At 38.2% G+C, this 26,725-nt stretch overlaps 5 protein-coding genes and 1 pseudogene across 12 annotated transcripts; 5 read left to right on the top strand and 1 right to left on the bottom strand.

The window, feature by feature from the left end:
• Positions 1–2,906: 2,906 nt before the first annotated feature.
• LOC137715338 (protein NRT1/ PTR FAMILY 8.2) lies at positions 2,907–6,165 on the top strand. Its single transcript, XM_068454630.2, has 5 exons — positions 2,907–3,162; positions 3,246–3,451; positions 3,599–3,816; positions 4,358–4,911; positions 5,106–6,165. Exons 2-5 carry the CDS (start codon positions 3,310–3,312, stop codon positions 5,938–5,940), a joined length of 1,749 nt encoding a protein of 582 aa, XP_068310731.1. The 5' UTR covers positions 2,907–3,162; positions 3,246–3,309; the 3' UTR covers positions 5,941–6,165.
• Positions 6,166–6,546: 381 nt separating this feature from the next.
• Positions 6,547–7,475, top strand: LOC137715340 (uncharacterized; annotated as a pseudogene). The gene is made up of 2 exons (XR_015960973.1): positions 6,547–6,728; positions 6,862–7,475. The product of XR_015960973.1 is annotated as an uncharacterized LOC137715340 (transcript).
• Positions 7,476–7,658: 183 nt separating this feature from the next.
• On the bottom strand, positions 7,659–9,542 carry LOC137716414 (protein OCTOPUS-like). The gene has a single exon (XM_068455865.2). It carries the CDS (start codon positions 9,367–9,369, stop codon positions 7,843–7,845), a length of 1,527 nt encoding a protein of 508 aa, XP_068311966.1. The 5' UTR covers positions 9,370–9,542; the 3' UTR covers positions 7,659–7,842.
• A 4,360-nt stretch (positions 9,543–13,902) lies between these two features.
• On the top strand, positions 13,903–15,680 carry LOC137715131 (uncharacterized). 5 transcript variants are annotated; one of them, XM_068454366.2, is made up of 4 exons: positions 13,903–14,095; positions 14,372–14,565; positions 14,762–14,899; positions 15,312–15,452. In XM_068454366.2, the coding sequence occupies exons 1-4, from the start codon at positions 13,903–13,905 to the stop codon at positions 15,336–15,338; spliced, it is 552 nt and encodes a 183-aa protein (XP_068310467.2). In that variant the 3' UTR covers positions 15,339–15,452. The 5 variants fall into 5 exon arrangements, with proteins under 5 accessions (XP_068310467.2, XP_068310466.1, XP_088547604.1 ...); XM_068454365.2 differs by having other exon boundaries at positions 13,911–14,095; positions 15,352–15,680; XM_088691478.1 differs by having other exon boundaries at positions 13,941–14,078; positions 15,352–15,680.
• A 2,068-nt stretch (positions 15,681–17,748) lies between these two features.
• On the top strand, positions 17,749–19,166 carry LOC148698215 (uncharacterized). The gene is made up of 3 exons (XM_088691479.1): positions 17,749–17,967; positions 18,236–18,373; positions 18,807–19,166. Exons 1-3 carry the CDS (start codon positions 17,782–17,784, stop codon positions 18,948–18,950), a joined length of 468 nt encoding a protein of 155 aa, XP_088547605.1. The 5' UTR covers positions 17,749–17,781; the 3' UTR covers positions 18,951–19,166.
• Positions 19,167–20,802: 1,636 nt separating this feature from the next.
• On the top strand, positions 20,803–26,032 carry LOC137716106 (uncharacterized). 3 transcript variants are annotated; one of them, XM_088691475.1, is made up of 3 exons: positions 20,803–21,089; positions 23,994–24,134; positions 25,724–26,032. In XM_088691475.1, exons 1-3 carry the CDS (start codon positions 20,901–20,903, stop codon positions 25,895–25,897), a joined length of 504 nt encoding a protein of 167 aa, XP_088547601.1. In that variant the 5' UTR covers positions 20,803–20,900; the 3' UTR covers positions 25,898–26,032. The 3 variants fall into 3 exon arrangements, with proteins under 3 accessions (XP_088547601.1, XP_068311602.1, XP_068311601.1); XM_068455501.2 differs by lacking the exon at positions 25,724–26,032 and adding an exon at positions 24,869–25,339 and having other exon boundaries at positions 20,804–21,071; XM_068455500.2 differs by lacking the exon at positions 25,724–26,032 and adding an exon at positions 24,869–25,339 and having other exon boundaries at positions 20,805–21,089.
• The last annotated feature ends 693 nt before the right edge of the window (positions 26,033–26,725 follow it).

Below are 26,725 nucleotides of genomic sequence, written 5' to 3'. Positions count from 1 at the left end.
TTTAAACTTCTGAAAATTAAGAAAGTACACCTAGACCTTCTTAGGCATCCGGCTAGCCCGTTTAAGCGTTTGTCTAAACCCGCCTAGGTTGCAACTTTCACTTAGACAAAAAATCGATAATATCATTTTGCATTTTATTTTGTTAGTAAAATGTAAGGGACTTATTAATACTTGGACAAACACTCATTATATGCTTATTTCCCATGTTTTCAATATGTTCTAATACTTGACAATCAATATGTCCTTTTATTTTGCAATTATTGTATCAAAATACAAATATGTGTTTTTTAACGTATAAATAGACACTTACTTATACAATATATAATAAACCTTCTTAAATCTGTCTAAGCACTAAGCTCCAGCCCGCTACCCGACTAATGTTTAAAGTCTTTTAGAACTTTGCATATTTATTTTCAAATAATGTCTTTTTTTTTTAGTACATCGATATTTTTTACACTAAGGAGATGAGGAGTTAGGCTAAGAGGTGAAGTTCGGCTAAGTTACACATGAGCAACTTAATTTGATAACGAATTCATCATCTATGAGATTCAAATTTAATATATCTTACTTCTAAATGAAAAAAAAATATATATTATCAAAATCATAGTACTGAATAATATTTTCAAATAATATTCTTGAAACTAGGAATAATGCAAACCATCAACCACGCAATCTCTTGTACAATTGAAAACACTTTTGGCCTCTCTGACCTATCTGTATTATGTCATCTTGGACTAAATTTCAACGTACAAAAGTTGGCCATTTATTTTTGTTCACACTTGACTTGGAGTACGATATTAATCTAATTATTTGTTACACTATTTTATTATTTTTCCTCGGTTCAATGTTGATATCTTAGAATCTAGATTACGTCTGCAATTTTTTTTGTGTATACTTGGTTTTATATAAAATTATGAAAGAAGATCTTCTCCGGATTCATTTGTTGGGAATCTTAGGGATTCCAACATCTTAATCGTTCATCACATATTATGCAGTTAGTTTTTGTCAGGTACTTTTTTGTGTTTAATTTTAAATAAAAAAATCAATAATTTCTAACTGCACAATACATGATAAATGACTAAAATGTAAGAATTCATAGAATTCCCATAACTTATATCCGGATGAGATCCAAACCCTAAAATTATAACCCATCAATTTTTTTAGGTTGAAAGATCGGCTTTAAAGTAAGATTTTTCATTTGAAATGTCTTCAATGGCGAAGAGATGCTTCAATATGTTCATATATGAACTTGTACACCACATGTAATTATATAAATTAAAGAATATTAAAAAAAAACTTTTCATTATTCTTAAATAACATGTCACGTACTGTTTCGTTTGTTACAGACATTGAAAAATCTCTCATGTGACCGTTTCTTCCCATATATTGTTAACTACTATATTTGTGAACACAACGTCGTCAGAGAGAACCATATATTTTGTGAGTGAGAAACTATGCTTCCATAAAATAAATAATATTAAAACTGTTTATAGCCATGAAGAACAAGAAGGAAGAGTTTACATTGACTTCAATGCTTCATTCCTCCACTCTCCTCTTGTCTAACGGAATCAGGGGGCACAATATTAAAATGCATACTTTACCATCGAGGATTTATACCAGAATCAAATCCTACAGCTGTCAATTATAAATTTTTTAGTAGTATAAATTTTTTCAATTGATATTTTTTTTTTTTCGTGTAATGGCTTACTCATCTGTATACCTGGATTAACCCGTTATCTTATCAAGTGCTTATCGGGTTACTCAATAAGAACGCGATTCGTTATCGTGTCAATCCGAAAACTTGTTAATTTCATATCATGTCGTATCAAGCTAACAAGTCTTGTAAAAAATTGTGAGGTCTAGCTATGAATGTGGGAGCATCAACTCCATTCCTATGGGCTTTTGAGGAGTGGGACAAATTGTTATAATTCTATGGAAAAGACTTCAGAGCTAAGATGCGTGGTAGTTTCATATGACCAGTTGAAGTGGCACAAGATTTGCCTCTTGGCTTATGAAAAAGTATCTAAAAATATTAAATTTAAATATTTGTATCATGTCCAAGTAAGAAACCATGACATATGTATTTGGAATATATTCTATTTTGAGAAGTCATTAATCAATCATGACTAGATATGTGTTTGCTATGTATTCATGGGAACATGTTTGATTGATTAAGGAAACTTCATTTACTCTTTACAAAAAAACAATAAGATTTTTTTTATCCCCTTCAAATCTCTTTTCTTTCAGTCTCTTTCTCTCTTGCTTTCTTCTATTTCTTTTTTTTTTTTATAAACAAGTCAACATAAGATATTAAACGTGGTTTAATTGTAATCGTTCAAACATGAGGAGAGTGAAGAAAAGGAGAATTTGAAGCTGAAAGAATTCTACTCTAACAAATTTAGGTATACTGAATTTGTGCACCAGATTTGTTAGGATCAAATTTGTACCCCAATTTAAGTAAAAGTTAAATTAATAATTATTAACAAAAATTCATGTGACATAGAACGTGTCACGTTATTGATTCATGATTTTAGTATAATAAGCTCATACGGCTATCAAGTATGCATATTCACACACTATATTTCAGATTTCAAACGGCAATCGAAAACTTAGAATCTTCACCCTAGAATCCGGATCCCCACGGCAATTGCAAGAAATAATAATATTTTACACTTCCCCGGCCACATGCACCCAGACCTGGTTTCTTTGCCTCACAGTTTCCATACTTTTTTTTTTATTTTTATATTTGTGCGGTCACGGTTAAATCATGTCAACATTTTATATCACTATTACTTTTTGTCTTATTATCTCTATAAAAAAATCAATATAAAATATTGACGTAGTTTAATCGTGAAAACACAAAATAGAAAAAAGAATAAAAGGGGATGGGAGTGTTTGGGAGCAGAGAATCCGGGTCCCATGTATCCACATACCGTAAGACCCACACCGTCGACACCGATGACTTTGCTCATTATCCTCTGGAAACAAGTCAATGCAAATAAACCGGCCATTTGCCAAATCTTTTTCGCAATGGGGGCCTACATAATTGAGCACCACGCTTATCAGTATTCTGGTTCGCTTTCTCTTGCCGAATAACAGATAATTACATTTAAAAAGTTCCATATTCCATCTGCATCTCTGCCAGCCTGCACTCTGCCTCTGGTTTGTAATTTTCTGTTGAAATTTGGGCAAAAATTGGTGAAAAAGATTAACCCTTTCGCTTAATCCAGTTGCTGGGTTTGCAGCTTGGTTTTTTGTAAATTTTGGGTACACCCCGAAAGGGCAAGAGCAAAATAGAGTCCAGAAGCCATGGCAGAAGATGATATGCTCGCCAAAGCAGCACCACCAGAAGAAAAAGATGTGTACACAAAAGATGGCACAGTGGATTTCCGTGGAAACCCAGCGAAGAGAAATGCAACCGGAACCTGGAAAGCCTGCCCTTTTATTCTAGGTACTTTTTGAAGATTTCCAACATGCATGCAATGAATTTTGGTCCGGGAAGTTGAATCAAAGATTGGGTTTTTATTTTTATTTTAATGATGCTAATTTTCTTTGGTTTTCTAATTAATTAATGTTTTTGGGTTTGATTTGTGAGTAGGGAATGAATGCTGTGAGAGGTTGGCATATTATGGAATGAGCTCAAATCTGGTGATTTATTTCAAGACTCAATTGAACCAGACGAGTGCTGTTGCTGCGAAAAATAACTCGAATTGGAGTGGAACTTGCTACCTTACTCCATTGCTTGGAGCTTTTCTGGCTGATGCCTATTTGGGAAGATACAAGACTATTGCCTCTTTCTCAATCATTTATGTCATTGTAAGTTCTTTTGCCTTCAAATTCTTACTAGTTTATCTCAATTTGGGAAAGTCACTAGCCAGTTTGATAACCATTTCGTTTTTTTTTTTTTTTTTACAAACGATAGCGTTAGTGGATTAAATTGTTAGTTGTTAGGAGGGAGGGGGATCGGTGGGATCGAACCACACCAGGGTGCATAAACATCATTACTCTCCGCTACTGCACTAAAACACTGTTGAATGATAATCATTTTGTTTTGAGTTCTTAGTTTTTCGTTAGAGATATAAGGAAAATATATGGGTCACACGAGAGATAAAAAGTGAAAACGAAAACCTAAATACTACAAACGAAATGGTTATCAGACGGGGGGTTCTATTTGCTTATCCCAACGGATTTGCAAATGTCCCTTTAATTCATAAAATAGCTTACTGCAGGCCAACAATCATACCTTGCCTTAATTTTTGTAATACATGACCCTGCTGGTTGTTGTTGGAATTTGATTTGTTTGGTTTTTATGTTCTCACTCAATAGAAACTTATGGATTCTGTAATTGTTTGCATAGGGGATGACACTTTTGACAATGTCAGCATCGGTCCCGGGCATGAAACCAACCTGTGTTAGCAAAGATGATTGCCATGCAAATGGTGGACAAACTGCAGCAACTTTCATAGCGCTTTACCTAATAGCATTGGGGACAGGAGGGATTAAGCCGTGTGTCTCGTCCTACGGTGCAGACCAGTTTGACGACGATGATGAGGTTGAAAAGAAGCACAAGGCTTCTTTCTTCAATTGGTTTTATTTTTCCATCAATGTTGGTGCTTTGATTGCTAGTTCTGTGCTGGTGTGGATACAAGACAACGTGGGTTGGGGATGGGGTTTTGGTGTTCCAGCAGTGGCAATGGCAATTGCTGTGCTGAGTTTCTTTTCGGGGACTCGGTTGTATAGGAATCAGAAGCCTGGAGGTAGTCCTGTGACACGCATAATTCAGGTGGTTGTGGCGTCCGTGAGAAAATACAAGGTGAAAGTACCGGAAGACAAGTCCCTTTTGTATGAGACTGCAGATGCAGAATCTTCCATCCAAGGAAGCCGCAAGCTTGATCACACAAATGAATTCAGGTTAGTTTTTAAACCCAAAAATCTTCTTTACTTCTAAAGTTATATTGCTAAGATGGGATTAAGGCTCACTTCAGTTCAGTAATCAAACTATAAGATTGAGAATTCTTTTTCTCTAGCATTAGAGCGAATGGTGGTTTCGTAGTTTTACTTCCGTTGTTGTTGCTGTTCTGTTGACCTGAAATTTTACTGCTCAGGTTCTTTGACAAAGCAGCGGTGGAGGTACAAGATGACAATATAAAGGACTCGAAAAGCCCATGGAGACTCACTACAGTTACTCAAGTTGAGGAGCTAAAATCAATCATAAGGCTGCTTCCCATATGGGCCACTGGTATCATCTTTGCTGCAGCCTACAATCAGATGAGCAACTTCTTTGTGTTGCAAGGCACCCTCATGGATGTTCGTGTTGGCCACTCTAGCTTCGAAATCCCAGCAGCATCTCTTTCCGTCTTTGACACCCTAAGTGTCATATTTTGGGTCCCAATATACGATCGAATCATTGTCCCGGCAGCTAGAAAATACACCGGTCACAAGAATGGCCTAACTACACTACAGAGGATGGGCATTGGCCTCTTCATCTCCATATTCTCCATGGTCTGTGCAGCAGTTTTGGAACTCATCAGACTCCGAAGTGTTCGACAGAACAACTATTACAAATACGAGCACATGCCCATGTCAGTCTTTTGGCAGGTACCTCAGTATTTCCTCATAGGAGCTGCAGAAGTTTTCACATTCATAGGACAGCTGGAGTTTTTCTATGATCAAGCCCCAGACGCCATGAGGAGCTTGTGTTCTGCTCTCTCACTCTCCACCGTTGCACTAGGAAACTACTTCAACTCTATTCTTGTCTCCATCGTTACAAAAACGACTACAAAGGACGGCAACCCTGGATGGATACCGGACAATTTGAACTACGGACACCTTGATTATTTCTTCTGGCTATTAGCAATGCTGAGTGTTCTTAACCTAGTAGTATACCTCTTCATTTCCAAGTGGTACACCTACAAGAAGACCGTCGGGACTCTGCGTTGATTGCCAAAAGAAGCTGTACCATAAGAATGATAAAGATGATAAGTGAGTATCTTACTCTGCGTTGATCGCAAAAAGACCATCGGGGACTCCGCGTTGTTTCTGTACTGTGGTGATTTTTAGGTTTTACTTTGCCCTTCAATTACTTGTATATAGTTTGTCTTGTGTATGCAAGTCTGTTGGAGAGACTACAAGTTAATTAAAAGTCAATCATTGTGTTTGCGCCCATTCTATTTGCCTTGTACAACACTACTAGGGCGACCCAAGCCAAAAGGCGCCCTGCTTTGCGAGGGTTGAAGCGGAACTGTCTATCTTACATAGTCTTACTCTTGTTTTACAAAAAAATTGTTTTTACGATTCTAATATAAGACCTTTTAGCCACAAATGAACAACAAATTAAAATTGACCCTCATTGTAAGATTCGATAAAATATCATCCACTTTACCGTCAAATACTAGTATATCACCAGCATGTGATTTACTCGTAGGTAATAATTTAAGGGATCAAACGACGTTTTACCCCTTAAGATGTGTATTAGATAAAAATTGATGGGAAGATAGGCCTTGTATGGTCTTTTTCGATTTTGGGTTTCTTGCTTGGCTCAGTTGTCATAACTATATACCCCATTTCTTCTCTTTACCCTAAATCAATGCCGACAGTAGCCATTTGAAGACCCTAAAAATTTAGTTTTGATTCCTTTCTGAGCAAGATTGCAGAAGACTGAAAGATTTGTCCTCACAAATATCCGATCGCAAAAATGGTTCTCAAACGCTATCAGGATGCTAAAGCAGGTAATACCTAATGTGTTGCATTTCAACGGCCCGTAAATCTGTCTGGGTTCTCTTACAACCCTCCAAGTGTTTGACGAAATGCCTCAGTGAAATGCCCAAACCTTTTCCTCCTTTTTCAATGCGATCGTTTCAGGATACCAATTGGCCAAATCGTTCAATGCCGAGAAGTACTTGAAAAAAGTGGGATTGGGCAAAGAAGACTACTACTTCTGGAAGCAAATAGGCAAGGCATTGGTATGCACGTACACTCTCTTCGGCGTGGCCTGGCTCTACAACGAGAAATCGCCACTCGGGTGGTAGACGCTCAAGCCTAGGCCCAAGGAAGAGAGAGCTAGCGCACCTGTACGAGCGTCGTGAGTTCCCATACCCTGGGGATGAAGAAGCCATGGAAGAGTTGTTGCCAAGGGGGGAATGATCGGCACGACAATTGGCTCGAAAAGGGTTTGTCGAGACGGACAAAGATGCGTTTAATTATCAGAAAGAGCTGCAGAAGAAGAAGCTGGAGCAGGAAGCTCAGAAGCTGTGGGTGCGGATGAAGAATGAGGTCGTCTCCGAGCTTCAAGAGAAGGGTTACGTCGTTGACGCTGAGTGAAATGTGTAAAAATTTGCATGGTTATGTGATAGTTTATGCGTTTGTGTGTAAAAGTGATTGGCCTTTGCATTGCTTTTGGATAAATGCACTTTGTGAGTACTTGCTTAAGAATTGCTGTGAGATAAATGCACAAGACCTTGGATATTTTTATGGAATTCTCACTATGCTTTTAACAAAACCCTACTTTGCATAAGCGCGTTGCAAAGAAATAAGTGGCAGATAGACTACCCTAGCCAACAGACCTAACCCGAATTCACCTCCCGTTCTTTAATCGGATTCGTAATTCGTTTCATTTAATAATAATTCAACAAAAGCTACAGACTAAAGTGTACCAATGATTTCAAAGATAAACAAACTAAATTGTATTATTACAAACTCCTCAAATTCAGATTATTGCCTTATTGGCAATTTTGGCATTGTCAGGAAAAAACCTTTAGGGGAAGTGTTTGCGTTCCTCAGAAAACAAGAAAATCCACTTATATTTGGCTTTACTACATAACAAAGACATCTACAAGACAACATCTACAAGACATTCTTGGACAGATATTGTGAGTTGCTGCCTGGCCTGCTCTTTCCCGATTCACTCCTCCGATAGCTCCTCAACGGCGTCAAGTAGAACCGCAGCAACCCGTGATCGAGGTTGCTCGGCGAATACCGAGCACTCTTGTTCCTCTGCAGAGTCTTCACTTCATTGCTTTTAGTTTCCGCACCAACACCATTCACATTGCTTAACAAGCCAACCATTCTGCACTGGTTCCGGCAGCTGACACTGTAACTTCGAATCAGCTTCTGACTCACGGAGGCGTTGGCTTCTTCTCCGTTGGCCACCCTCCTTAGCTTCTGCCAAGAATCCGCGGATTCTTCGTCTACGCATTTCTTCTCGCTTCTCCTCTGCATCAAACCCCAAAAGCTCCACTTCTTGTGCCTCCTATTCGACTTTTGATGATCAACATCAACCCCATTGGTTGATTCCGAAGCCGCATTTTTGCAAACATGTCCAGAGACAATCCCAACGCCGCTGCCCTCCTCCACACGCTCATCATCTTCAGCAGATTTCAACTTCGAATTCGAACCCATCGAACTCATCAATTCTTTCTCTGTAATCAGCAGCTTGGCCCCATAGAACAACTCTGAAGTGGCAGGGGAGACTCTAGCATTTGATCCCAACTTCAGCTCATCAACCTCCGCCGTTGCGGACCGATCGAAACTCGGCCGTTCGAAGCTCCGCCGCCGCTGCGAATTGTAATAGTCTTTGGTCTGAGCTGAGCCGCCTGGACTCCTCTCCCAGCTCTCTTCCACAACCGAAACCATCGGGGTCAGCCTCGGGTGAGGGGCTCTCGGACCCAAATACCCGTCCCAAGAAGCCCGAGGCTCGTCCAATGACATCCGACCCGGATCGGGATCCGTATCGCACGATTTTCTCCCCAATGCGTACTCTCCCACTTCGGACTGGGTCTCCCTCCTCTTCTCCGCCACGAAACCCTCGTTCTCAGCCTTCTTCGTCTTCTGCTTCCGCCGCCATTGCTTCACCTTTTTGCCCAAAACCGACGTCGTTCCCCAAAATGTCCCTGCAATTTCCTTCGAATCCCTACCCTCGCCCTTCTTCTTCTCCCACTCGAGATCTATCAACTCTTTCATCGTCTTGAACTCCGAATCTGCACCCGTATCCAAATCCAAAACCCTAGCTTCGTCTCCACCATCGTCCTTATCCCCATCTCTCAATTCGACATGGAACTTTCTCGGCACTCCTTTGCGGCCGTCGTCGATGTTAAAGAGCTCGGACAGAGTGTTCCGGGCCCTGGCATTGCACGACTTGCGCCGGGTCGGATCCGGGGCGCTGGCCGACGACGATTCGGGTCTCGTTCCGGAACACGACTTGCTTCTCCGGAGCTCAGACCCAGAATGGGGGTTCTGGGTCGAGGGTTCTTGGTGAGCGGCGGCGGAGTCGAGGCCGGCGAGGCGTTCGGTGAGGCATGGGGCGCAGAAACCGGTTATGGGTTTGGTAGGGTGGCGGTGACAGGTGGAGAGGCGGTGAGTTTGCGCCTTCATGGCTTTTCCTAGGACTGGAGGAGGAGGGCGGCGGCGGCGGCAGCGGCGGCGGTTGAGAGAGCGTGCATGGCAGAAGAAGGGAGTGGGGTGTCAGTGAGAGAGGCGGTGAGGTTGAGAAAGGAATGGGAAATTGCAAAAAATGGAAACCCCGGATAAACCCCTTTTTGGGATTTTATGGTATCCATGAAGCTCTTTTCTTTATTTTATTTTATTTTATTTTTTCTAAGCAGTTAGCATGGAGATGCATGATCTAATTTTCACAGAGAAAAGAATCCTATGCAAAGATGATCAAACAACTCTTAATCATGGTCATAAAACCTAAACTCTTAAAATCCAATTCTAGTCGGACGATCTTATATCAACAGTCAGTATTAGTTGATCCTGAGAGTTCGCATGGAGAGATTCGGATAGAATTTTTATCTTTCTAAAAACATTCAGGTAGTTACAATGCTTGTCGTTTTTGTTCTAGTTGTTTGAATTGAATAATCAACATATAAAAACAAAGAGAGAAGTGTAGAAGCATAAACAAGAGTGCGAAAAGTGTTTTCATTTTTTGTAATATCAACTTCCTATTTTTTTTTTTGGGATTAAATCAAACAATAATTATCAAATTATTTGGTATATGACAAATGAATTTGTTAGAAGTAAAAGGATTAGCTAGTTCATGAGGGAAAGAGATTCGGGCCACCAGCAAAAGTTATTATAATTTTTAAAAAGAGCCATGATTTTTAACCGTTAGATTAAATTTCAAAGATTCAGATCATTTAATCCGGTGACCTTAGTCGAAAAGATCCGAAAAAGATCTCTTTCCGTTCATGAGTGCCTCACTTGAAACTTGTTCAAGAATCTAGAGTACTTTGCTTGCAACAGAAGGCTGAGCAAGCAAATATTAGAGTGAAGGAGAAGGAAACCAACAGCTTTTCGGGCCACAGAAAGCCCAAGACACTAGTCCCACACTTTTCTTGGATTTTGGGTTTGCAAACGGAAACAGAAGCAGAAACCAACCACTTCCATTCGGACGTGCACAAAATTTGTAGGTCAACTGCACTAAGGACACCACCATTCACATAGAAATCAACAAATAATGTAGCATTCCCAAACCGATGTATTGTTTAAGAATACAAAATTGATCTAGGGAAATGGGAGCCTTAGAATCTTTGATTTATTAATATATGCGTTCTCGAAATACTTGCTCAATGTTTGTCTTTTCACATTTCATCTTCCAAAAAAAGAGTTACTTGTATCTGTCGGAGAATAGAATCTCATATTAGTCATATGACAAGATAATATACAATTGATATTTGAGAGTTTCCACTCTAACATCACCAAGGTATTTTGTAACAAAAACCCAACACCTAATAATAGGTGATTAAGTTGAAACGATATTGATATTAATGGTGGACCTGCTGGGTCTGAAAAGTTTATCATGATATTAGAGCAAACTATTCTTTTATCGTATTCTTGATCCGATTTACTAGGCTTGAATGTGCCTCCTTATGTTGGGTTTTTGAAAAGTTGGGCTAGCTTTAGTTTAAGGATATTGAATGACTGAGGCCTCGAAAAGTTGTGTTAGCTTTAGTCCCTGAATGAATGACCGACCTCTTGAAAAGTTGCATTGGCTCTAGTTCCTAAATGAATGACTGACCTCACGAACAGTTGCGTTACCTCTATATAATTGGTCAAGCTCTAGTTCCTAAATGAATGACTGACCTCACGAACAGTTGCATTACCTCTATATAATGACTTGACCAATTTCTGTTGTGGGAATTAGTTTCCCTTGTGACCCCGTACGGGCCACCCGTGAGGAGGTGTGTTGGAGATAGGATTTCACATTAGTCATGTGACAAAATAATATACAATTATGGGAAGTGTTATTGGCACTCCAAAATCTTATTTTAAACTCTTCACAAATGTATTTTTATTTCCAAATATAGAAAGTTTGGAGTGTAGAATGAGATTTTTGAAGTGCCAATAACAATTCCCTTAATATATAGGAATTTTTACCCCTAATATCACTTATGTCCTTCGTAATAAAACTTAACACATAGTAATATGTAGTTAAGTTGGGATAATATCGATGATATTGACGGTGGACCAGCCTAAAGAGTTTATGAATATCTAATGATATTTCTTTAGATATAATCACCCTAGGCCACTTCAAGCATGCTGGATTTCCTTCTTGAGGCCCTAAAAAGCATGCTCGAGCTCCTTCTATACATTATATAGTTCACAACTTCACACGCGCACATATATATCTTGGAGCAGCTTCTTTTAAAATAATTTTAAATACTACTTATTTTTCTGCACAGTTGGAGAAGAATTTTCCTGTGCCACCAGAAAGTCTTAGGTCCAGCATCCGAACTACGTGATTGTCCAGACCTTAGATACAAACCCCTCATAACTCATCACTTCTAATTTTGAGATCCGCCACTACCCCATAACGACCTTAGCCTCCAAGATTCCTCACCCAAGAATCTTTCTTGCACCACTGGGACTAGGAGAACATGACTGAAGTCTAGTAGTCAGGAGCCATGTCACCTCATAAAGTCAACCCATAAGTCGTATTCACCATTAATCTTCTAAGACCATTTCGGATCACACACCACAGATGTTTTGAGTGATCAATCAAGGTCAAAATTATTTCGTTTTCAAAGCCATGTTGCACCTATGAGAATGCCAATGAGAAATTTACAAATATCAACCTCATATTTATTATTTACTTAGTTGATTTGGTACTTGTGACAATGTGACTTCTTTTCAAAAAAAAAATTATAATTCTTGTTAAGGTTTTTTAGTTAAAATAGTCTATGAGATTGACGTAATTTCTCATTTCAATTTCTGACAATGAAAATCGATAAAATTTATCTCTGATGTCTATCGTAAATTATTTTGGTCATTTCGTGAAAAATCTGTCAATATCTTCATTAATTGTCATGTGGACGACGATGTGACAACCTTTTAAATGATATTTTTGTCAAACCAACCCTTTCACTTAATGAGGATATTACAAATTTTTCCCAGAAAGACCAAAATATTTTACGGTGGTTAAACTCAAGAACCACTTCTAGCAATTTTCAATTTCAAAGACTAAATTGAGAAATTACGCTAATCTTATCGACAATTTTGGCTAAAAAGCATTCATGTTAAAAGTATTGAAATGTCAAACGACAACAGAGAACAGATTCAGTGCAAATTGCTTGACCACCAACGACCAATGTGGATATAATTTGGTGCCCTCTCTAATTGGGGGAATGAATATATTCCATATATCTTGACATCTTGTGCACTGAAATAGTTTGAGTATTCAAGCAGCCTCCGACGTGGGAACTACAATTTGGTGACAGTCTGAATCTATTTACTCACTTTTCAATGGCTATAAATAGATGCATAGTTCAACTGTGGAGAACATAGCTAGCTGTGCAGCAGAATTCAGAGGAAGAGAAGTCTTGTATGAAGGTGAAGAGCCATGTTTGGTAGCCAAGGATGACTTGCCTAATCAAACATCACATATATATATACATATATATATATATATGTTTATGTATTTATGTTGTGGTTTGTAGCTAGGCAGTCGTCCTTGGGCTATTTTGACTGGCTCTTATCTTTCATGCTAGACTTTCCTCTCTTCCATTTTTACGTAGTTAAGTCTCTCTTTGCCATTACATGAAAAGCGCGCAACGATTACCAAGATTAGTAGCTATTTGGTTGCTGCTATTGGCGTAACAATGATTGTTACTAATGAGAAACATGTGTTCTGATGTCTTTTGCTTTATATATATTATTGGATATGCATTTTGATTGTGACTGACTGCAGAGCGTATGCACAATGGCTAGCCTTAAGGGTACATTTCTATCTGCATGCATGCAATGTGCAGCTGATGAAGGCAACCACTTCGTCTCACCATTCGCCACTCAAACCCCTGCAAGAAATGCGCATTCGGACATAATACATACCGTTGATATATCATTAATATTTGGTAGTTATTATTGATACGACGTTTGTATTTAGCATCAATACGTCAATATAATGTTGTAAAGATTCGATTGTTATATCATCGTTTACGTCATTTTTTTCGTTTGTGTATTATAGACCATCTAAAATTTTTTTTTTTTTAAATAAGGACCAGCTGTTGGTTTTACCATGTCAGCCTATCTTTTTAGGGGCCGGAACTCACACAGATATTTCAATCATTTGATTAAAATGCCCTAAAAACCCCTCATTGTAGAAGCTTCCCTCGTCAGGATTCATAGGGATCCTAAGAATTCAACAATTGTGTCCGTTCATCATACATCGTGCAATCAGTTTAAATTAGGTAATATTTATATTTGAATTTTAAATTTTAAATGATTTCTGACCGTACGATGTATGATGAACGAACACGATTGCAAAATTCTTAAGATCCCCAGAAAAGCATCCTTGCCGGATCCTTTTCCCCCTCGTCACACTCATAAGCCTATGTGGGTTGAAAAATAAACCAACTTTGAAAATGAATATAAGCCCATCCGAACCCGGCCCGCTCAACTTCTGCAAAGATGGATCCGAGTCAAAGTGGTGCAAAAGTCAGCATGGAGAAGGCGAACAAATCCTTGGAACTGACCCACGACGAGTTAGAGGCGCCGGCGCCGGGCCGAGCTTCTACGAGCCTTACGCTCTTCGTGGCTTCCGAGTCGACCGAGTCGAATCCGGACTCGTCGTCTGATTTTTCAAGGTCTCTCTCTCCTCAGCGTAAGCTACAGAGCCCCTCACTCGTTTGATCACAAGTCAAATTTTCCGTAATTTTATCGAAATGAACTTCTGCTACTAATTGGGATTATTAGGAGCATCAAATTAGGCTAATTTAACTCAAAATTTAGCTGATTTTACTTGAAACTTAGCTAATTTGACTTGAATTTTAGCTTATTTAATCTGAAATTTAGCTAATTTAATTTAAATTTTAGCGTATTTAACTAATTTAGCTAATTTGAGGCGTGATCCTAAATTGATTTGGCTTAAAGTTTGTAGCCAACAACATGGAGAATGCGAAGAAGTCTGTGGAGTTGACGCAGGACGAGTCAGAAGCCTTCTCGCGAGTCGTCCTTCCGGAACCCCAACCAGGGGTATGTATATACAATCATTTCGCCACCAGAGGCATCCGAGTCGACCGAGTCGAACCCGGACTCGTTGTCTGTACTCTCAAGGTCCCTCCCCGCCTCACTGTGAGTCTTCTAATCACCGGCAGATCTGGATTTAGTCAATTTGGCTAGAGGAGTGTGGAGTGTGGTCTCCCATTTGCACGCGAGTTCGAATCTCCCTAGATGAATTTAGTGTTGAATTAGCAGTGGTTATGTTAATTGCAAACAAGGAGTTTAACGCTTGTGCGCGGTTTTGGAATTGTGTTTCTTCTGTTTGCAGGATAGAGCTGGAAATTTGGCTAATGGTGCAATTGCAAACCTTGTTGATCAAGTTGGTGCTGCTGTTCATGTTAGGGGTCTCCCCGTGAACGTTTCGGTGGACATTTCCATCTCGTTCATGTCAAAGGCGAAGCTTGGTGTAAGCAAACTTTCCACTCATATAAAATCTCCGTTTTTCTGTCGGATTTAGCAACCTCTGAATTGGGCATACATGTACATGTTCAATCTAATAGACTAGACAATCAATATTGCGCATACTTAAACTTCTGTGCTGAAAAGCTCCGTTGGCATTTTGATTAGCAGAATTTGGCTGTTGTAATGTGAGTCTGATATCGGTTGTTTTCCCTTGTTGAGTATTGCTTGTCAAAGGGGAATGATTAGGAATTTGAAAGAATCTGATTGCTCATATTTGGCTAGTCATTTGTGTTTCTAGTGGTGGGATTTTCATTGCTCGCCATGTCGTGTGCGTGCGATATATGATTCACGTTTGTGTATATTTAGCTCTAACATCTTATACCTGTACCATTCTGATTTCATCGCATTTCTTGAAGGGACCTATGGCATCTGATTGCTCTTGATCTCAAATTGTAGGATGAGTTAGAGATCACGTCAAGGGTGTTAGGACAACGAGATCGTTATTGTGGAACGTCGATACTTGTGAGAAACAAAGCAACTGGTGAGGTTATTGCTGAAGGTCGGCATTCATTGTTTGCTATACATACTAGCAAACTCTGAGTCCTTTTTCACTTCACCATGTATATAGGTGGAATGAAGGGAGTCTTTGGGGGCATAGGTTGAATCTTTTCGTAGTTTCACTTCTGGGAAATAAGTGTTTGTCATTGAATAAGGATTGAGAATTATGTTTAACATACATGGTCCAGATTCTGGCCTCAGATTTAGTGAACTGTTTTCAACTGCTATTGTTACTTGTTTTTCACTTCATCTCTTTTGCTGATTTGTTTGTACACAATCAAACATAACCCGAATCTTCACTCTGGTTGCCGGTGTTGCATTTTCCGTTGAAGTCTGTCTTTCCTCATAATAGGACGATTAAGATCGATTAGTAATTAGTGCGGATGCTCTTCATGACTTGATGCTTCTTCAACTTTTTTTTTTCCTCGGAATTCTTATGTAAGATTCAAATGTGTAGACTAGCAGGTAGTAAATTTCACTCCACAGTGCCTGGTAGTAAAAGGCTTCTTTCTATGAATCAAATTTTCATATCAGACACTTCTGTGAGTTATAATGCAACTATGTTTTTGTATGCATCGCATGCAAGCCCAAGTCCTTTTAAATTTTTTTTCCCTCCTCCTGTGAGAGTCTTTCTCGCGGTCATGTGAGTGGTCTTTGACTTTGTCGATCCACGTCGCAGCTGGCTCTAGTTGTGGCTAGAGTTGGTGGCAGTTCCATGCTTTTCCTTTGTTTTCATCTTTTCCTTGCTCTTCATGTTTGCCTGTCCATAACGATCTCCTCCTTTTTATCTCCTTGCCTTATCTCACCACTTTGAGCCCTGTTCCCCAATCATTCGTGTCCGACATCCTTCTCAAGCCTTTCCTCTCCATCATCTTCGTCATTTGGCTGCATCGTTTCTTTGCCCATACCCAATTCCATTTAGTTACCGCCAGTGTTCACTGCGATTTGTCACGGGTTTATGGGCGGGTGCATAGAGTTTTGGTTCGGGTGTTCGCACCACCACCTTTGTTGACCCTTGTCGGTCCTTCCCGTTGTTCTTGTCGACGATGTTGCTCATGGGGTATGTCTTCCTGCGTGCTTACTTGGTTTCATGGTGGAGATTGTTGTGGTGGTCCTTGGAGGATGATGTGGCCTTTTTCTTCCTTAATTATGGGGTTCTTGCTGGTGTGATCTCTGGTGCTCGTGGGGGGCGACAATCAACGGCGGCTATGGTGGCAACAGAGCTGCAAAGGTTTCTGCTTTCTGTGGGTTTGTGCTCAACCTTTGGGTTGGGTTTTTACTGCTTTGGGGGTCCAACTTTTAGTCTTGTGCTTTATTTGTAACTAGGCCTTTCTTACTGTAAGCTTGCCCTGATTTTTTATTTATTATTTTTTTTTTTTTGAAAGGAAAGCGTTGTATCAACCATGAAGAGCTACATATGTCTTGGAGGAGAAGATCCTGATTGAGAGTAGAAGACTCCTCAATCCAAACTAAATTATTGCTACTAGACAAAGCAAACTTTGCAAGACGGTGGCCAACCCCATCACATAAACCAGAAACATAAACAAAACTCAACATAGAGAAGGAGGATGCCAGCTGCAAGTGCAACACCATCCGCGATCAAACCTATTGCCGACGAGTTTGAATAGGTCCTATTAAGTGCTGCTAGTACTGAATTTTACTTTTGTCCAAAAAAAACATTTATGGATGCATTCAGGAGATCAAATTATGAAAACTTTCGATGAAGATTGTAGTCTAAGAAATAAACGGTGAAGATGACTATAATAAATTGAATAGTTGATTGTAAGAAACAATAAAAATTGTTTAAAAAGTTGAACTACTTAGTAGGCTCCGTATTTAAGCATTGACGCTTAAGAATCAAAACAATTAGGAAAATGCTAAGGGGACAATCTCTTTGTTAATCTCTACTAATTAATAAAACATTCATTGTCAACCCAAACTCTATAAAATTACTAGTTTAACCCTTTAATTAAAACAGAACATGAATAAGAAATATATGGTAGAAATGTAATTTCACACAACCAAATTTTGCTTTTTTTTTGTTCAAATCCTCACTTACATGTAATCCTAACATATCTCTAATTAAAATTAAAATTTTAAAAAAAAAAAATTCGCACACATTTTGTGTGTGCCCATATGCTATTAATCTTAATAAAAAAAATTCAACCATCACATTATGTGGTTTAGAAAATATAATTTAAAAAATTGATCTCCCTCACAACGTCCAAACATTTAATTCACAAAGGTAAGTGGGACCCAATCCCACTCTCTTGACGTTTTTACGGTTCAGCCAAAGCGGATAGAAAAGTGGGGAACGCCGCCAACAAAATGGAGAATGCGAAGAAGTCTGTGGAGTTGACGGAGGACGAGTTAGAGGCCTTCTCGCGACTCGTTCTTCCGGAACCCAAAACAGGGGAGTGCATATACAATCATTTCGCCATCACAGGCATCCGAGTCGACCGAGTCGAACCCGGATTCGTTGTCTGTACTCTCAAGGTCCCTCCCCGCCTCACTGTAAGTCTTCTAACCACCAGCAGATCTGGATTTAGTAATTTGACTAGAGCAGTTTGATCTTCCATCTGCACACAAGTTCGAATCCCCCTCCCGTAGCTTAGAAGAATTCAATCAATTTAGCTAGAACAGTGTGGTCTTCCATCTGCACGCGAGTTCGAATCCCCCTCACCGTGGCTTAGATGAATTTAGCGTAGAATTAGTAGTGGTTATGTTAATTAAAAACACGAGTTTAACGCGGGTTTTGGAATTGTGTTTCTTGTGTTCGCAGGATAGAGCTGGAAATCTGGCTAATGGTGCAATTGCAAACCTTGTTGATCTAGTTGGTGCTTCTGTTTATTTTAGGGGTCTCCCCATGAACGTTTCGGTGGACGTTTCCATCTCGTATCTGTCAAAGGCGAAGCTTGGTGTAAGCAAACTTTCCGCTCATATAAAATCTTCGTTTTTCGTTCAGATTAAGCAGTCTCTGAATTCGCTATACATTTACATGTCAATCTCATAGACTATGTAATCAATATTGCGAATGCTTAAACTTTTCTGGAGTTGGTAGCAGGTTTTAACACTCATGAATGTGAGTTTGATATCGGACGTTCTCCCTTGTTGAGTACTACTCGTCAAAGGGGAATGGTTACCAGTTCGAAACAATCCGATTGCTCTTATTTGGCCATTTTCTTGGGTTTCTAGTGGCGAGATTTTCCTCGCTCGCCTTGTCACGTGCGCACGATATATGATTCGCGTTCGTGTATATTTGGCTGTAACATCTTATTCCTGTTTCGTTCTGGTTTCATCGCATTTCTTGAAGGGACCTGTTGCAGCTGATTGCTCTTGATCTCAAATTGCAGGATGAGTTAGAGATCACCTCAAAAAGTTTAGGACAACGAGGTCGTTATTCCGGAGTATCGGTACTTATGAGAAACAAAGCAACTGGGGAGATGATTGCTGAAGGTCGACATTCATTGTTTCGTTCTGCTGCTAGCAAACTCTGAGTCATTACCAGAGCTGTACATGAAGGGAAATCTCCATTTATGGTTGTTTTCCCTTGTAATTATTCTTTTCCTTTTTATGTAGTAGAGATCATAATCTTAAAAGGACGTAGGCCAATACCCAAATTGGTGCTTTTCTCCCGGAGCACCCGAATCTTTATTTCTGTCTCTTGATTCTCCTTATGAACAATGATGGACATAAATAACTTCGCTTATTTATGAGTTGCTTCCTCTTTTTATTTTATTTTCTATCTTCAAGTACTGGATTAGAGATTGAAAAGAAAAATGCTTATAATTTAAAGCGATTAAAAGCATTTTCTTCTGCACCTAAGGTCATGTGTCCAATTATTTCCTAGTTATATGTTTATTAAAAGAAAAGTAAAATAAAGACTCAGATTCTTGGCAATATATACTTCCCTATTACATTTTATTATGATTTTTGAGTAAATATATGGTGTACTTATTGCATGGTCACGTAATATTATAAATTTATATATGTTATTACTTTTGTATTTATTTATTGGTTACATTGGATGTTTCATACCTTGAACCTAGCTAGCTTACTCCTATCCTATGCAGAGGCGGATGCACATTGGGACCTAGATGGTCTCCGGACCACCCAATTCAAAAAAATATACATGTGAAAGTCTTTTGAGGACCCTATGAATGTTTTGTATTGGTCCTTTTATACCTACTAAGTGTTTAATGAAATACCTACTAGACATATCTAGATAGATTGCATGGACAACACTCAATAAATCATCTCGATATCACTCAACAAGTGTTAAACGAAATGCCGTAGTGAATAAAGGGAAAAAGAAAAAAAATTTGCAAGCTTCACACTCTGTTTGTGTCTAAAAAAAACTTGAATCTTTAATACTGGGACCACCCCCAAGATCCGAATCATGAATCTGACACTATTCCTACGATAGGAGTACTACCCATCTCCCTACCCACCCTCATCATTAAACTAACCCCATTGACTTGGGCACTAGCCGAGCCAAGGTGGGTGCAATGGGATTCATTGACCCCAATAAGTTTGTTGGGCCACTAATTTTCTTTTGGTGCAAAGAAGAGAAAAAATGGGAGGAGGCATTGCTTTGGTTTTTTGAAGAATAGAGAAAAAGAAAGGCTGGTGACTTTGGTTTTATAATGGGAGAGGAGGCAGAGCCTTTTGTTTTGGCAGCATCCAATATATATTTAAGGCATTTGTAATGCCCTTTGGTTTTGAGCAGCAGCAGAAGAGAGAAGAGCTGTCTATTGACAGCTCCAATTTGTGAGCAGAGGAGAGAGATGAGAGCCACACCAGGATGAGCATTCGGCTATTCCATTTGAAAAAGAGTGCACGGGTCTACCATTTTGAGAGAGAAGCAGATGCAGAGAGTGAGAAAAACATGGGGCACTATTTAGAGAAGGCAACAACATATTGCTTCATTTTTTGCTCTCCTTTGAACAATCACTCGTATTAGTGCTAGAGAATTTTTGTTATGTATTTTCATATCTACTTGTTATTTGTTTGAGTGAGAGTTATGGGTGTATATGGGATTTGGGATTTGAGTTTGAAATCTATTTTTAAATGAAAGTATGATCAATTTTTTAAAGCTATTTTTTGACCCCATTGTTGTAAATTCCTGGCTCCACCATTGAGCTTGGATGTATTCAATTATTAATACTATACCATACATCCGTTAAATATTAATCATTTCATTGTGTTTCATACAAATTATCAGGTCTGGATTAATAATATTATGTGTCTGCGTAATCGTAAACGAGAGCCCATGGGCCATTACAAGTAGTTTTGTGGCCTTAGAAAAAGCCCACTAATACAACAAAGCAAGTTTGACAGTTTTTAATTCACCCAGTTGCTCTTTACGTGTCAACGGTCAAGTCGCACTGAGTTGGTTTCCGATCCAATGGAATGAAGGTTATAGATTTGGGGAAAGGGAGGTCAAGATGGAGAAGGCGAAGAAGCGTCTGGAGCTGAACTCGGACGAGTCAGAGACCGTGTCGCGAGTCGCCATCCCAGCTCTCCAAATCGGAAAGTCCAGCTTCTACGATGCCTTCGCTCTGAGAGGTATCCGAGTCGAGCGAGTCGAACCCGGTGTCGTCATCTGTTCTTTCAAGGTCCCTCCCCGCCTTATCGTGAGTCATCTAATTAATCTGTATGTTTAGCTTTTGTTATTTAATGCTTAAATTGTTGAAATTAATTAACTGGATCTTCTTTTATTTAGTTTAGAAAAAAAAAACACATTCATTTCATAATTTTCATATAACACTCTTTAAAGAATGTAACGGTAAGTGACCGCACATTTCTTGATCATTAGGCGACTAAGAGAACGTTTCAATATTTTGTCGATTAAACAAGTAGATTCTTTAAGGTTTTTTAGTAATTTAGGAAATTTCATATGTGGCTTGTTTCACGAAACATTTTAACATTTTGTTTTTTTAGTCTGAGTACATTGAAAACCTTAATTAAACTTTCGCTTTGGATATTAGTGATAATTATGCACATTTAGAGATAACCTCATCACCTAAACAAATGCCATTTTCCCAAATAAAAGGGGTCTCTAATATGCGGTTATGCACTCTTCGAATAGGAATTCATTTTCTGAAAGATCCTGGTTTCGCATTTGCACTGGGGCAATTGGATATGATTCAATCCGCTTTGATGTTGATCCACTAGATGTTGTGGAAACTCCCTTTGCTACTTTTTTCCGGGTCGACTAAAATTGGTGCCCAAAAACAAATAAAACAAACACTTCCTGGGCAGCCCATCTTTATTAATACAGCCGAGAGGGCCCGGCTACCCGAAAGTGTTGCCAGTGTGAAACTGTATCCATGAAATAGTCTTTTTAACCCAATTCTTTTGAAATTAAATACAAAAAGAAATGGAATTGTTATTGACACTCCAAATTTCTCATTCTACACTCCAAAATTTCTATATTTAGAAAGAAAAATGCACTTGTGAGGAGTGTAGAATGAGATTTTTGGAGTGCTAATAATACTTCCCAAAGAAGGGGAAAAGCTAATACTATTTATTAGCTTAGCTTGCGTTCCGGGACAATCTAGTCATTTAGTCAGTTCATAACAGTCTCTGTAAAGCAAGGGGCAAAGCTTTGTGATGTATATTTAAACTAACATAAATGATAGATTAATTTAAACCAAATTAAACTCGCAAGCGCACGAATCAATTATAGTAATATATACAAATACGAGGTCGATCCCACTGGGATTGCTTTAACACCAATTTAAGCGATTAATCACGCTAGACTTAATTAAACAAACAAAGGATATATTGAATTGAATAATTGATTAAAACTATAATTAACAAGAAAAAGAAAAGACAATTAATTAAAATAAACACACGACACAAGAAAGCCTAAGGTTATGAATCCACCAATAACAATCCTATTTACTTTTCCGAGAGCCGATTACTATCCAATTACCATGCCAATGTTAAAGGTTATTCTTTCTAAGGTATGAATTAATCCGTGGTCAGGCATCAACTCTTGTATCTCTACATAATAATTATATCCTATTAGTTATGCGTACAATTAAACACATAAAAACCCATTAAGTGTAGAAGAATCATGTCAACCAAGTAGGACTAGCTTGATATTGGTCATCCTCACTAGTTTGTCTACTCTTCTTAATCTTAGTTCCAATAAACTTAATTTATATTGGTCATCCTCATAGATTTATCTAACTATCTAGATGAAAAATTCCTAAAGGTGATCAGTTATTAAAAACCCGAATCTAGAATAAATTACCCACAAAGATTAAGAATATATCATGGCATATAATCGGATAATAATTAACAAAGTATTTCGGAAATATTCATGTCATGGTTTCATCATAAACCTTAGAAAATAACTTAGTTACACATAAAAATAAAAATAAAAGAAAGACAGAACTCGGAATCCATAGCAAAACATGTCCCTAAGCTCTTCTTCACAAATTGCAGAGACGGTGAATGGTAGTATGATGTGGGTGATATGAGGGATGCGGGGGTTGGGGATGGATGGATGGATGGATATCTTAGAGAGAGCTTAGGGCATTTATTTATACTTGAAAAATCCTAAAAGGTTTGGGAGAAACTCTCCTAAAATAAAACAAACTCCTAAACAATTAATGACACAAACTAGGAAAGAATCATTCTTGACTTGGGAAACACGTCATCTGTCTTGCACGCCAGTTTTTGGGTCGCTTTATCTTCTGGAAAATTCTGTAAAAATATGGGAAATGTAGCTTTATCTTTTATCTTTCCAGGCATATATCGCAAGTCACTAGGAAAAATCGGGAAAGCCTTCAAATCTTCATTCTCTTACAGCTGCGCAATTCTGACGGGAATACAACTTCTGCGGGATTCATTTGTGAAACTGGAATGAATGGCTCCATGGAAAATTATGAAATTCGGATACAACGATCTTCAGCCTCTTAGCTTCCTTCTCCAATTAGCCTTGCATCAAAACTCCACCAGAAAGTCGAATTATCACACCAAAAACGTCCTAAGTGCACAGATTGGCTGAAACTAAGAAAAGGAAAGTAATAAGGCTCTTTTATAATCAATTCCTTAACAAAACTTAGGGATAATTAATATGAAAATATGATAAATAATGCACCTATCACTTCGTAGATAGCTTCCCTCCTTTGTCGGTCAAGCTGCAAGTTCATGAGCAAGTGAATGAACGAGCCATGATCCTAAAAGGAATTTGGAAGGACTCTGTGCTTTGGATGGGGGTGGTACTTTCCGTCTTGCTGATCGCTTATGCGCTTGTTTGAAAATGTTTCCTGAAAACACATATGCTCATAAGTGCTTTTAGCCATTCTAGAATAACTATTGTGAGCTTATTTGAAAGCACTTAATTAGTATAACCTCTCTACTCAAGCAACTTTAATTTTTGTTGGAGATTTCGACACAATTTGTGGGACTGGGAATATTTATTGGAAAAATTAGTTCACTTTTTTAGTTTTTAGCAAGAAATTAAAAAGATTTAGTTTCATGTGAGAGATTTTGAATGTTTTTCTTAATTATTTTGTTTGCAGGATAGAGATGGAAATTTGGCAAATGGTGCAATTGCAAACCTCGTTGATATAGTTGGTGGTTCCTTAGCTTTTATTCCGGGCCTCCCTATGAATGTTTCTGTCGACATATCCGTCTCTTATGTCTCAACTGCCAAGGTTCATGTAAGCAAATCTTTCCCACTCCAATCCTCATTTCTTCTTGATCTTTATATATAAGTAGTCCAAAAGTCACTTCAAATCTTTCTAACTTTCATTTTATTTCAAAAGTTTGTTCTTTTTGTGAGGATCCAGAGGTGAAAGAGTCTCATATCGGTAAAAGGATAAACTTTGTAGGGTTTATAAGAGGTTGGCCCTTACCCATATTGTCAATTTGTTTTATGGTGAAACCAAACTTTCTTCATAGTATCAGAATAGGTTGACCCACCTGTGAAGCCTAACGGCCACAAGTGCTCCACGTCACCCAATTCGTGTTGTTCACGTATTTGGCTTGAATTCGTCACATGTGAGGGGTCGTGTGAGGATATGAAGGAAAAAGAGTCGCACAAATCGGTGAAAGGAGAAACCTTACTTGCAGGGGCTTATAAGAGATTGGGCCACTCCTCATATTGTCAATTGATTTTATGGTTGAACCCCAACTTTCTTTAATTTTGGTATCCTTTCCCATGCATAGATATAGCATATGATCGTGTCAATATTTTGTTCTTTTTTTTTATTAACAAGGGATGAGATTCAAACTTGAACCTCTTCCGAGTTCCAACATTAAAAAGCGTTCGAAGTAGCATGAGATTAAGAGCTAGTTGGTTAACATGCACAAATGCAAATGATCGTTATATTGTTTCAATCTTAATCATCGGATGTCCCGAAGATACCTCTAACATTTTGATGTCAAATTGCAGGACGAACTAGAGATAACTTCGAGGGTTTTAGGACGAACAGGAGGTTACTGTGGAACAATAGTAACATTCAGAAATAAATCAACGGGAGAGATAATAGCTGAAGGTCGACATTCATTGTTTCGTTCAAATGCTGGTCCCGTTCCCAAACTCTGAGGAGTCCTTTACACATTCATATATGTAGTTTTGAGAAACAAAACAACAGGAGGGGAGATTATTGCCGAAGGTCGACTTTTGTTGTTCCGTTCGCGTGCTTCTAGCCAACGAAAAGGATCGTTTTGTAGTTGTGATAACAGGATCATTGTAAAACCTGAAATTACATCTTGATACATTCAACTTCACAGGTCATGGAACCCCTTTGAAACATTGCAAATTTCTTGCATAACTCTTCTTTCGTCTGCAAACTTGTATCAGTTATCATCTTGTCTAAAACTCTACCGTTCTTTAGCAAATACTTTGCAAGTTCCATCTCAACTTCCCGCCCCTTGAATCTTTGTATGGTGATGGTCTTGAGGTGCGGCAGCAAACAAATAGGTACAAATCCTGGTGGATTCCATTGATGCTCTGAACATTCAAGATAACACTCACCGCTCTGAACCATAATTTAAAGAATGAATGTGAGTTTGATATCGGTTCGTTGTCCCTTGTTGAGTATTGCTTGTCAAAGGGGAATGGTTACCAGTTCGAAACAATCTGATTGCTCTTTTTTGGCTAGTTTCTTGGGTTCCTAGTGGCGAGATTTTCCTCGCTCGCCATGTAAATGCGCGTGATATATGATTCGCGTTTGTGTATATTTGGCTGTAACATCTTATTCCTGTTTCGTTCTGGTTTCATCGCATTTCTTGAAGGGACATGTAGCAGCTGATTGCTCTTGGTCTCAAATTGCAGGATGCGTTAGAGATCACCTCAAAAAGTTTAGGACAACGGGGTCGTTATTCTGGAGTATCAGTACTTATGAAAAACAAAGCAAATCGGGAGATGATTGCTGAAGGTCGACATTCATTGTTTCGTTCTGCTGCTAGCAAACTCTGAGTCATTCCCAGAGCTGTACATGGAGGGAAATCTCCATGTATGGTTGTTTTCCCTTGTAATTATTCTTTTCCTTTTTATGTAGTAAAGATCATAATCTTAAAAGGACGTAGACCAATACCCAAATTGGTGCTTTTCTCCCGAGCACCTGAATATTTTTTTTGGGTTTTTGAATTTTAATCCTTCAAGAAGATTAAAATTAAAAAAAAAAAAAAAAAAAACCTGGTGTTGAATTGATTATTGATTCTAGACCCTTAATGTCTACTTGATTCAAATTCATATTATATTTTTATTTTTATATTTAATAGAATTTTTTTTGTCAAAGTTTTTATGTTTAATAGATAACTTATTTAATGTTATTACATTAAATTTTAAATTTATTATTATACAGTTTTATTTAACTTTCTCCAATTAGTGTACCTAAACATCCATATCATAATATATTTTACTAAATTAGTGTACCGAAATGTATGTACCTAAATATATTATCGTGAATTAGTGACACATAAGAAAATATGTAAAAACATAAGTGTACCAAAATTCCGTACCTAACTATATGATACTAAATTAGTGTATCGAAACGTCGGTACCTAAATATATTATACTAAACTAGTATACCGAAATGTCTGTACCTAAATATATTATACTAACCCATTGTATTGAAATGTTCGTACCTAAATATATTTTTATGAATTAGTGGCAGATAAGAAAATATGCAAAAACATAAGTGTACCGAAAAATCTCTACGAAAATATTTTCTTACATAAGATGCCTACTATAATGAGAATTAAAATTTATAATATTTTCATAAAATTTAAATTCATAAAATTA

Source organism: Pyrus communis, chromosome 3 (assembly GCF_041283825.1).
Source record: "Pyrus communis isolate YQ-2024b chromosome 3, ASM4128382v1, whole genome shotgun sequence".
Lineage (NCBI taxonomy): Eukaryota > Viridiplantae > Streptophyta > Magnoliopsida > Rosales > Rosaceae > Pyrus > Pyrus communis.
Note: the sequence above shows the minus strand (reverse complement) of the source record. Positions and strands in the feature narration are given on the sequence as shown.